General features: G+C 36.0%; 1 protein-coding gene across 1 annotated transcript; it reads right to left on the bottom strand.

Annotated features, from left to right (window-relative positions):
* Positions 1-809: 809 nt before the first annotated feature.
* LOC129924687 (uncharacterized protein K02A2.6-like) lies at positions 810-1,937 on the bottom strand. The gene has a single exon (XM_056021175.1). It carries the CDS (start codon positions 1,935-1,937, stop codon positions 810-812), a length of 1,128 nt encoding a protein of 375 aa, XP_055877150.1.
* Between the last annotated feature and the right edge of the window lie 11,228 nt (positions 1,938-13,165).

Below are 13,165 nucleotides of genomic sequence, written 5' to 3'. Positions count from 1 at the left end.
ACCTTGGGTTGTTTACATATGGTCTTTTGTCCTTTAGGCTGTAGAGCTTGAGTCGTAATTAAGTGTCACAACATAGATTAAAATGCACTAAGCAACGCACTTAACAGCACTTACCATTGTGCCAGCGAAGTGCTTATGAAAATAAAAGATTTTTATAAAGTTACCCGTTGCTCGTTTCAAACTTTAAAGCTAAGACCTAATTCTCTAAACAAAGTATAAAAGTGAACTAATTCAACTTATATCACCACATCTGACTTTCTTTCCCTTGTTCGATACCAAACCAAAAAACGAATTGCCAATATTTCATTGAATAATTGTTTTTTTTTTTTTTTGATTCTTTTTTTGTCAGGTAGAGGAAATAATTGTGCAAAATCTCACCATGATCAGAGTCTGGGTGTGGAAGAAATAATGTGTACAAACTTTTTACCAGACTGAGTGAGTAGATATAAGCTTTGTACAAATACTTAACGAAGATGATGACTGATTATTATGAACGAATAATAACAAGACTCTGGATATAACTTATAAGACATGAAATCAGCTGTTTAATCTAACGCCATATTGGTTGACAACAACAGTTACAAGGATGTTACTCCCAAACACCGATTGGTGCAACCTATATAAAACACACATCAACATCCTTCCCTTTCTATAGCTAACAAAATACATATCAGAAATATTTGCAATTAAAATAACAAACATTAATAACTCATCTTATTTTATAAATATTGTAACAACTTAAAATAAAAATAAAGTTCAATTGAGAGTGTGACACATTAATATGCATATTAATATTGTCATAAAAATTCTTAGTCCATATCATAATCCCTATGCCACACAGGTCTATTTGTTTCTCGAGTGCTAGTTCTTGCTGGCATATTTCTATCACAATTATTGTCTGGTACATGAGAAACTACTCCAGACTGTGCTGCATGTTGAGAACAGTTACCAGAAAAATCTGGTCTCTCCTTATCATCATCATCATCCAAGACATTCCCATCATAGACATCAGTGTCTTTCAAAATCGTTTTCCTTGGCCTAATATGATATCTGTTGCGTATGTAGAATCCTCCATTATCTCCCTTGATCTTATAAGATCTTGGAGATGGTTGTTCCCTGATTATTCCAGGATACCACCCAGTTTGACCTGGGTTTTGGTAATAAATAGTTTGCCCTAGATGGAGTTTTGGTAAATCCCGAGCTTGCTTATCATATTGTCTTTTTACTTGTCGTTTGTAATTCTCTTTCCTCTCAGCTACAACATGTTCGCTTAAACACTTTGAAGTGCTGGGAATCAATGTCCGAGGACTTCTTTTGAGGCACATTTCAGCTGGGCTAAATCCAGTACATTGCCGAGGTGTATTTCTGAGTTCCAGTAAAGCTTCATGTGGATCATCACCATTATGTTTAGTTTTCAGTATTAAATTCTTCATTATCTTTACAGCAGTTTCCGCCTTGCCATTTGTTCTCGGATAACCAGGATCTGATCTGATGTGATTGATGTTCCATCGTCTTGTGAATCTTAAAAACTCATTTGAACTAAATTGTGGACCGCCATCTGTTATTAACATTTTTGGAGCACCAAAACGAGCAAATTGTCCTTTCAATTTTCTAATCACATCTTGTGATGTTGTTGTTGAAAGATAATCATACTCAATAAAATTAGAGTAATAGTCAACAGTAATTATATACTGTCTTCCATCCACTTCCATCAGGTCAGCTCCAACTTTTTCCCATGGTGCATTTCCTTCATCATGTTGTATAAGTGTTTCTCTCTGGTTCATAGGTTTCCTTTCTTGACAAGCAGTGCATGTCTCTGCCATCTGTTTTATTTCATCAGCCATGCCTGGCCAGAATATCGTCTGTCGGGCCCTCCTCATCATTCCATCATATGCAATGTGTGCTGTGTGCAGGTTTTTCTTCATTTCTTGACGCATACTGAAAGGTATGACTACCCTTTCTCCTTTCAAAATTACTCCATTACTAAGTCCCAAAGTATCAGCAAAATCAAAATCCCACCGCTGCCACCATGTTGATTATTATGAACGAATAATAACAAGACTCTGGATATAACTTATAAGACATGAAATCAGCTGTTTAATCTAACGCCATATTGGTTGACAACAACAGTTACAAGGATGTTACTCCCAAACACCGATTGGTGCAACCTATATAAAACACATCAACAATGACAGTTTCGCAAGAGCAAATATTTAACTCTTAATAACTAACATGGGCGTAACCGGGGTGGGGGGTGGGGTTCAAACCCCCCCCCCGAAATGAACCCCACTCCCACCCGCAGGGGGGGGGGCGGACTTAAGTGACTGATTTTTTACTGTGATTTTGTTTATTTAGGTGAGATTTAAATACTAAACCATCACTTGCCCCAGCGCAGCCAAGGGGGTTTTGAGTTTAAAACCCCTAGCAGGGGGTTTTACAGTCTAACAAACAAAAAATAATGCAAATGACAATCCCTAAATTCCAAGCTAAGGAAGGTTTTCAATTTAAAACCCCCTCCGAAATTTACTAATAAGCCCCTCTTCAATATAAAAAAGCAAATTACACACTGAGAATGCTATGAGTGTAGCCAAAGGGGCTTTTGAGTTTTGAGTTTAAACCCTTCCCCTTTTAATGGAGATTGAAGCTAAAAAAAAAAACCTCTTCAACATAAAAAAAATCAAATTACACACTAAAAAATCTTTGAGCATAACCAAAGGAGTTTTAAATTTAAACCCCCCTTCAGTGGGGTGGGAAGCTAAAAAAAACTATCTTATCAAAATAAAAAATTCTAAGTACACACTCAAAAATCTTTGAGAGTAACCAAAGTGGTTTTAAGTTTAAAACCCCCTTCAGCGGGGTTTGAAGCGAAAAAATATCTCTTCTATAAAAAAAGCAAATTACACACTAAAAATGTTATGAGTGTAGTCAAAGAGGGTTTTGAGTTTAAACCCCCATTCATCCGGGTTTGATGCTAAAAAAAACCTCTTCAATATAAAAATAATGTAACTTACACACTAAAATTCTTTGAGTTTAGCCAAGCCAAAGGGGAGTTTTGATTTGAAATCCTCTCTTCCAGATGTCGTTTTTTAAATTTTAAAACCACTCCAGATGTTTTTGAGTTTATAATCCCCCTATAGAGAGTTTTGAGGTTGAAAGCCCCCACTTCAATATTATTCTAAATAAAACTACACTCACCGAATTCTATGAGCGTAGCTAAATAGGGTTAAAAAACAAGAACTCCAGAGATATTTTAGTTTAAAACCCCACAACAGATGATTTTGACGAAAAAACTTCCATTTTCGATATAAAATCTAAAGCAAACTACAGTCACCTAATTCCAAAAGCGTGGCAAATAGAGGCTAGAAAATTTCTACCAGCGGCTGGACTCCATTAACAAACTGCCGAAATTGAAAAAGACTAAATGTGGCTCAACAAAGATGGATAATACGGATTTTAGGAGTCAGTTAGAAAGATCGGGTCTCAATCAAGGAAATGCTCTGCCGAACTGGGAGTCGACCCCTTGGTAAGGTTGTGACAGAGCGTCGCATGAGGTTTGTGGGACATGTATTCCGACAAAATGAATTCTTATCTTATAAAATACAGACGTTTCTTCAAAAAAGAAGATGATTAAGTCCTACGCGTCATCCATTTAGTCATGCATATTAACCAATGACTTAAATTCAGCCAAGTCACTGGTTTTCCTGGCTAGCTCAGGCAACCCATTCCATGCTCTAATAGCACTAGGGAAGAAGGAGTATTTGTACAAATTTGTCCTAGCATATAGGACGAGGAATGTGCTTTATCTTTGTGTCTTTTAGAGTATTTCATAAAATTTTGGTTTTGTATTTGAAGATTATGGTTCAGTGTTTTATGTATGATTGCTACTTTACTTTTGAGCCTTCTGTCCTGAAGGCTTTGTAAATTTAGTGATTTTACTAAAGGTGTTACTCTAGTCAAATGTAAATATTCGTTTGTTATGAATCTCACTGCTCTATTTTGTGTCTGTTCCAGTTTCTTAATGTTTTCTTGAGTTGAGGGGTCCCAAACGGAGGATGCATATTCTATTATTGGCCTAACCAAGGTTAAATAACATTTTAGTTTTATGTTCTTATTTGATTTATAGAAATTTCATTTAATAAATCCTAATGCTTTGTTTGATTTTTTGTAGTTTCATCAATATGTGGATTCCATGACAGTTTTTCATTTATTATAACACCTAGGTATTTAGCGTTTTTAGTCTGTGTTACTGGTTTGCCATGAATAAGATAAGTGGAATTAATTTGTTTTAGTTTTTTGTTACTCTTAACAACTGACATTTTTCTGGGTGGAAAGACATGCTCCAATTTGATTCCCATTTCTGTAATTCATCTAATTCTCTTTGTAAAATATCTGTGTCTTGTGTTGTTTTTATTGTTCTATATATTATGCAATCGTCTGCAAATAATCTGACTTTTGTTCCTGAAGTAATGCAATTTGGTAAATCATTTATGTAAATTGAAAATAGTAGTGGACCCAAGACTGTTCCTTGAGGTACACCTGAGTTTACTGTTATCGGTGTTGATTTAGAGCCATTTATTATTACAGTTTGTTCTCTCCCTATCATAAAATCTTTAATCCACTGATGCAGTAGACCATTAATGCCGAAATATTTTAATTTTTTAAGCAAACTATGGTGGTGAACTTTGTCAAAAGCCTTAGAAAAATCTAGTAAGATAGCATCTATTTGTTCACTATTATCTAAACCTTTTAAAAAATCATCAATTAGTCCTATTAGTTGTGTTTCACATGATATATATTTCCTCAAGCCATGTTGGTATGGTGTGAGGACATTATGTTTGTCTAAGTGGTTTATGATGTTGCTACATATTATGTGTTCTAGGATTTTACATGTAATGCTGGTAAGTGATACTGGTCTGTAGTTTCCTGGGTCAGATTTTTCTCCTTTTTTAAATAGGGGGGTGACATTAGCTTCTTTCCAGTCCTTTGGTACTCTGCCCTGGTTAAGTGAAGCTTGAAAGAGTATTTTGAACACTGGGGCTAGCTCATTGCTTAGTTCTTTGAGTAATCTAGCTGGAATACCATCAGGTCCAGAAGCTTTATTTGGTTTGGTGTTGGCTAATAATTTTTGAATTCCATTTTCTTGTACTACTATATCTTCTATGTTGTCTACTTGGTTCAAATTCAGTAATATGTCTTTGTCTCCTGGGGCTGAGAATGCTGATGCAAAGTATTTGTTTAGGATGTTTGCTTTAGTTTCATTATCATTATGTATTATGTTATGTTCATCTTTTAATGGCGCTATGCCTGTTGTTTCCATTTTCTTAGACTTAATGTATGACCATAGGTTTTTGTTGTTATCTTTAGATATTACATTGTTTATGTATTCACTCTGCAGCTGTCTGCTTACTTTTTGGGTTAAGTGTTTAATTTTTATATACTTTTTGTAAACTCTTTCTGCATTAGTTTCTTTAAATTTTCTATATAGGTTTTCCTTCTGTTTACAAAGCTTCTTTAGTCTATTATTAAACCAGCATTTATTTATTTTGTTTGATGTGTATTTAGTTGGTATATGATTTTCTATAATGCTTTTAAGATGGTTTTTAATGAAATTCCGAGGTCATCGACTGGTTGGTTAATGTTTTTTTCTAATAAGAATGTTTGTTGAAAGTTTGATGCAGCTTGGTGTAGTTGTGTTAGGTTACATTTATTCCAGAGTAAGATTTTTCTTTTGGGTTTTGTATTGGCTACTGCTTTTATCTGACTGTGTATTTTTATGATCTCATGGTCTGATAGACCAGGGATAATTTCATATTACGCATAATAAGAGTTGCAATGACATAGAGGCCATTACGAGGAAATCGCAAACAAGAACATTCTAGTACAACTTCACGCCACACTTTCATGGAAGTCCTTAGAGCAGGTGGGAAGAGGCTTCAGACATTGCCAGTTACAGATTTTTGTGGAAACAACTTGCCGCCAAATGAGCCGAACGGCGCGGGAGGATCTCAGTAAGTAAGAATAGCACAAGTTTTGAAATAAAACTTTTTAATAGCAGAATAATGCACTGTAGATACCTCAGAATATGCATTTTTGAGGCTTTCAATACCGGAAATAGTGCTTGGTGGCGGGGCTCCGCTCACAGCGCTCCCCCAGACCCTATTGCTGTCTACAAGTTTTCCACTAACTCCAGGAAGAACCATTTCTAGGGTATAATAAACGTCTTCCGAAAGAATGAAGAATCACAATGTAATAAAGATTAATTTTTTTTCCGCGGGGGGGGGGGGGGGGCTAAGGGGGGGGGGAGCAAAAATCCCCCTCCCCCTGAAAACAAAATCCTGGCTACGCCCATGATAACTAATGCATGATAGATTTTTAAAAACATAGCACATTTTCTACCCCGTCCCAATTTTCACTCCCACTGTAATAATCCTGGTTAAGCGTATATATATATCTACTCTGAGCATATGAAATTATATTGATAGACCTATAGATCTAGACTTAGAATTTAATTTATTAAACCATGGAACAATACAAAAGAAACAGTAACTTTGAGTGTTGTTTTTTTACACAGTATAGAAAACAGAGCTTCTGCGCATCCTGTCTGCGTATTCTGTCTGCGCATCCTCCACTGTATTGGAAGAAGGTTATTGAGACAAAGAAGGATTTTACCCTTCGAACGCGCGCGGTTAATACGTGATGATTAGAAAACTTTATCCATTTTCAGACAAGCTTTTATGGTAGATATAATTTATTCGAGTAAAATACCATCTATCTTGGTTCAAAAGCAAATTATTTTACCCAGTGTCAAATCATAGTACTTATTTATAATTGAACTTCTGGACCTTCTTTAAAGGAAAATTAATTGTTGTATAATTCAGCAGAGTGATTTAAATGAGTCTTTCAGAGTCAATTCGCTTAAACCCCTCCAAAATGAAATCCCCCTCCGCAAGGGGGGGTGGAGTTTAGTCACTGATCTTTTGCTTTAATTTTGTTAATTTTAGGTGGAATTTTAATACTAAACCATCACTTGCCCTAGCGCAGCCAATGGGGTTTTGAGTTTAAAACTCCCTACAAGAGGTTTTGAGTTGGAAACCCCCTACCAGGGGGTTTTGAGGGGTTTTGAGTTTGTAACCCCCTACCAAGGGGTTTTGAGTTTGAAACCCCATACCAGGGGGTTTTGAGTTTAAAACCCCTACCAGTGGTTTAGAGTTTAAAACCCCCTACCAGGGGTTTTGAGTTGATAAACCCTACCAAGGGGTTTTGAGTTTAAAACCCCCTACCAGGGGGTTTTGAGTTTGAAACCCACTACCAAGGGGTTTTGAGTTTAAAACCCCTACCAGGGGGTTTAGAGTTTAAAACCCCCTCTCTATAAAACAAAGAAAAAATGCAAACGACAATCCCCAAATTCCAAGAGCACATCTAAGGAAGATTTTGATTTTAAACCCCGGTCCAAAATTTACGATTAACCCCTCTTCAAAATAAAAAGCAAATACACACTCAAAATTTTATGAGCGTAGCCAAAGGGGTTTTGAGTTTAAACCCCCTCTTCAGCTGGGTTTGAAGCTAAAAATACCTCTTCAATATAAAAAAAAAGCAAATTACGCGCTCAAAATGCTATGAACATAGCCAAAGTTTGTTTTTTAGTTTAAACCCCCCCCCCCCCCCGCCAGCGTGGTTTAAAGCTAAAAAATAAATCTTCAAAATAAAAAAAAAACTATTAAATTTCGCAATCAAAATGCTATGAACGTAGCCAAGCCTATTGGGTGTTTTGAGTGTAAATTTCCCTTTAGAGGGGTTCGATGTTAAATAATACCTCTTCAATATAAACAAAATTACAAAGACAGTTTGTGTGGAAACACAAACTCTAAATCGGCCCCCGAAGTGGTCCACCCAGGCAGGCTTCAATATTTTCAGAAAGCACATCCAAATGAAATTATATCAAAAACAAATGAGAGATAAGAATGGAGAAAGAAGGTTGACAGATCTTGCGTAGTGCCCCAACGGTACAACTGATCAAAGGATAGGTGCAAGTGAATGCAAATTTAGATGTGAACCTGGCCTAACTAGTTCCCCTTTCAGACCTTGTGGTCTATAGGGCAGCTGATGTAAAGTTCATCTGTTTTTGTGGCCTACGGTTAACGAGGGTGTCATGTAGCCAGCACAACGACCAACCGCCTTTACTTTTCCCCAACTAATATCAGGTACCCATTGGAAGTGGGTGGACTCAGAGGTGCCTAAGGATTCCGAATTAAAAAATCCCAGTCTTCACCAGGATTCGAATCCGGAGCCCCCGGTTCGGAAGCCAAGCGCTTTACAGATCAGCTACCGCGCCTCTCCTGGCCTGACTCTAGTCTCATAATTGAAAAAAATTACGAAAATGACATTTACAAGATTACTTTTCGTTTTAATTTAGGTCTAACTTATAATGCATACTAATTAGCTTTTCTCTTTAAAAAACTGCTTGCATAACTGATTATAAAAATTAAATTTTTCGCTTTCAGAAAAAAAAAGTAGCCGTTGCATCAGAACGTTTAATGGTCTAAAATATTGTGATGTCGGATTTTCAATATCTTTTCTAGTTTACGAGATCTAAACGGGACGGACGGACAGACGGACAGACGGACAGACGGACAGACGGACAGACATTTCGCACAAAACTAATAGCGTCTTTTCCCCTTTCGGGTGCCGCTAAAAGCAAATTACGCACTAAAATTCTTTGAACGTAAACAAGCCAATGGGGCATTTTGAGTTTCAACCCCTCTCCTCCAGATGGCTTTTTTAAAGTTTAAAACCCCTCAAGATAGTTTTGAGGTTTAAAAACCCCCAACAGAGAATTTTGAGGATAAAACTTCACTTTTCGATATAACATCTAAAGTAAAATAGTCACCTAATTCCAAGATTGTAGTCAAGAGAAGTTACACGTCTACCAGTGGTTGGGATCCATTAATAAAGTGCAATGAAATTGAAAAGCACTAAGTGTGGCTCAACAAAGATGGCTAAGACAGATTTTAGGAGTCAGTTATAGAGATCGGGTCTAAATCAAGGAAATCCTATGCCGAAATGCGAGTCGACCCCTTAGTTAGGTTGTGACAAAGCGTCACATGAGGTTTGCGGGACATGTTCTCCGACAAAATGAATTATGCATAATAAGAGTTGCGATGACATTCTAGTACAAAATTGGCGCCACACTTTCATGGACGTCCTCAGAGCAGATCGGAATTTAGTAGAAACAGCTTTCCAGCAAATGCGCCGAACGGCGCGGGAGGGTCTAAGTCAGTAAGAATAGCACATTACGTTTTTGAAATAAAACTTTTTAATCGCAAAATAATGCACTGTAGGTACCTCAGAATATGCATTTAGTTGGCTTTCAATACCAGAAATAGTGCTTGGCGGCAAGGCTCCGCCCTGCGCTAGGGGAGCTCTCAGCGCCCCCCCCCCCAGACCCCTTGCTGGCAAGGGCGAGGAGTCTATAATTTTTTTACTAACTCCAGGAAGAACCTATTCTAGGGCACAATAAACGTCTTCCAAACGAATGAAGGGTCAGAATGTAATAGAGATTAATTATGTACACACACACACATTTATTCATACAAACATATATATATATATATATATAAATATATATATATATATATATATATATATATATATATATATATATATATATATATATATATATATATATATATAATTTTTTTTTCGGGGGGGGGGAGAAAAAAATATTATATATTTATATATTCATAAAGTAAAGCAGTGCTTTTTTGTAAGAAAATAGTTGCCGGTACTCAGTGATGGGTTGCCTAACTTGTAACTACCAATACATTAATAATAAACGTTAAAATGCAACAAAAATAATATTTTTCCCCACATTGAAAATGTGCCGGTGCGTACCGTCGCAAAAAAAGCACTGAAGTAATGTTTCCCTTTCAGACTTACTGATATATGGGACAGATGATGTAAAGGTTATTTGTTTATATGGCCCACGGTTAACGAGGGTGTCAAGTGGCCAGCATAACGACCAACCATCTTCACTTTTCCCCAACTAATGTCAGGTTCCCATTAGAGCTTGGTGGACTCAGATGTGCCCTGAAGATCCCGAATGTAAAAATCCCAGTCTTCACCTGGATTCGAACCAAAGACCACCAGTTCGGAGGTCAAGCGCTTTACCAATCAGCCACCGCGCCTCCATATATTCATTTAGCGTACACTTATATTTTTTTAATAATAACTATTAACCTTATCCATACATTTATAATTAATAACATGTTAAATGTAATAAAGAGAAACTTAAAAAGATTTATTCTTCTTACAAAATTAGATTAATTGGTAACACGATAAAAAAAATTATTCTTGACCTACTTTAGGTAGTGAGCTAGAAGCAATGACTTGGTGTCTTGGGTCACACAAATTAAGACTTTTTCCCTCGCAAATAAAAATTAATATCTCCCCTTCCATTTGTTCTACAATCTAGATCTTCAACTAGAATTCATATGACTTTACACGTTCAATCTTAAAATAACTAGACCTAGGCTAATGTTATGATTATGAATAGTAGGCCTTTTGTCACCGGGTAATGGTGTACTATTCTGTGCGTACCCGATTCACTTCTTAATGTGATACTACTGTTTACATAATAATTAAATCTGCACCTCTAAGTTGTTATTGCCTAATAATTAAAATTTGGTTCAAATTATATATACATTTATAATATATATGTTATAAATAAATCTAGATCTGGCATGGGCTACGCCCATGAGATCTGGGCTCTATTTAGTCGTATTTAGACTGTCAAGTGTATGAGGAAATGTCAAAGCTAGAAAAGTAGTTAGTTTTTTTTTAACCTACAACGAAAGTGAAGTTCGTATCAAAATTCTTTTTAAAAAAACATTTCAATCAGTATTTTATTCCGAATGGAAAATATATTTTATAACAATACACTGATATTTTTTCCTTTGTGACTTTAGATGCAATTTTTTTTAACTAATACACGAACCTATGTATGACGCCTGAGTTATTAATGAAGAAGTCTTTGACCTTTTTGAAAAACTTACCTTCCCATGAAATTTTTCATTAAAAAGTGGTGTATTTTTTTGAAAATTCTGCTTCAATAGATCATTTTAAAAATTAAATGGTGCACTTTCGAAAAAGAAAAAAGTAGCGTTGCATCAGAAATTTGAATGATGTAAAATTTCATGATGTCCGATTTTCTAAACAGTCGGACGGATGGACAGACAGACCACACGAAGCTAATAGCGTCTATTCCCCTTTCGGGGTCCGCTTAAAAAAACAACGGAATAACATATTATCGATATAACTCAGAACAGAGATGTCATACTATCTTTTGTTCTTATTTGTTTTCGGTACATAATTTTCTAAACAACCTATTATCGATAATGATTTTTGCGAGGTTTTAGCAAGACATATTGATGTAATATAAAAGTCAAAAAAGTATTTTCAAATAATTATTAAGCGTTAAAATAATTTTCATTTTTAAAATCTGGAAAAATATATTTTCGATTTTTTTTCTTTGCTACGTTTAAGCAGGAAACATTAAATGTAACGAAAGTCAAAAGAGCAATCTCAAATAGTGGCATAGCTAGAGTGGGGCAGGGGTCCAAATTTGAAACTCCCCCGAGGCCCCAGGCCCCCACTTGAGCGATCCCCCAAACAATGTCAATTTTTTTTACATTAAATATTAAGCAAATGCCATGTTAACTTGATATTCATATTGTTATGTAAATTAGTGACCAAGTTGCATGTGTTCTACACAATAGACTTATATATTTAATAAGTACATCATCTCATGATGAATGTCAAAATGAGGGCCCCCCGGGGCCCCAAATCCTTTGCTACGCCACTGATTTCGAAACCATTATTTGTTGTTAATTTGATTTTTCATTTTAAAAATCCCGAACAAACAATTAGACTATCTTATTATAGTTTATAGTAGGTTTTTTTTTTGTTGATATGTACGAAATGATCTAATCAATAAATCAAGATATAATTATCTCCGTGTCATCACTCAGCATGCAATTAAACGAACAGTTTATGAGGGGGGGGGATAGATTGGTCTTTGTTAAAGTCTAATGCAAACAATTGTTTTATTCAGTTATGCGTTACACATTATTAAGTGGATCTACTATATTTGAAATGTTACGTAATAGATTTCAGAGCCAGACTCTACCTGTATATGTGAATTATAAAGACAGATTATTGTCCCTGGATTACGAGAAGATAATCGAAAGTTACCAATCAAGACTATTAACCAAAGGGACACAACAAGCAAATTTTTGGAAGCAAGATTCAGCAGAAAAGTGGCTCAAACAAAAGGTGACTTTAACAATGTCTTTAGTTTAGGTACACATATATACACACATACACATACAAAGTGACTTTAACACTGTCTTCAGTTTAAGTACACATATATACACACATACAAGGTGACTTTAACACTGTCTTCAGTTTAAGTACACATATATACACACATACAAGGTGACTTTAACACTGTCTTCAGTTTAAGTACACATATATACACACATACAAGGTGACTTTAACACTGTCTTCAGTTTAAGTACACATATATACACACATACAACACTGTCTTCAGTTTAAAAACTACAAATACATACACAGACATACAAGGTGACTTAAACACTGTCTTAGTTTAACATAGTTTGATATAAGTAGACACACACATACAATGTGACTTACAGACAGTTTGATATACGTAGACACACACACATTAATTAATATGGCTCCTTTTGTCTCGAAAGGCAATGGATGCGCCCAAATGAGTCACTGGTTTTGGCTTAATCTTGAGACGGGGCAGAATCTGGTGTGGCTAATCAAGCCAATTCTAGAACGGCAGACTTTGCCACAATTCGTACATGTGTATGCCTCTGATTTAGGGCTTGTGGACAGGGCAGCTTTCTTTTTTTTCCCTTTTGATTAAGGCCGCTTCAATTCTTTTGTTGTCAGCAAGGGTTGTCCCAGCACGCACAGTCTCCATGCACTCCGGTCTTTGGCTATGTTTTCCCACATACTTTCGCTGATGCCTGTGGCTCTCATGTCTCGCTTGCAGACATCTCTATATGTTAGTCTTGGGCGGCCCTTGGGTTTGACTCCTTCCACAAGCTCAGCATATAAGATATCTTTCGGGATTCTA

Source organism: Biomphalaria glabrata, chromosome 2 (assembly GCF_947242115.1).
Source record: "Biomphalaria glabrata chromosome 2, xgBioGlab47.1, whole genome shotgun sequence".
In the NCBI taxonomy this organism is placed as follows: domain Eukaryota; kingdom Metazoa; phylum Mollusca; class Gastropoda; family Planorbidae; genus Biomphalaria; species Biomphalaria glabrata.
The sequence above is the reverse complement of the archived record's forward strand: the minus strand, read 5'-3'. Positions and strand labels throughout refer to the sequence as shown.

Excerpts from the sequence above, each read along its gene's own strand:
- LOC129924687 (XM_056021175.1), bottom strand. The coding sequence starts at position 1,937 with ATGCGTCAAGAAATGAAGAAAAACCTGCACACAGCACACATTGCATAT.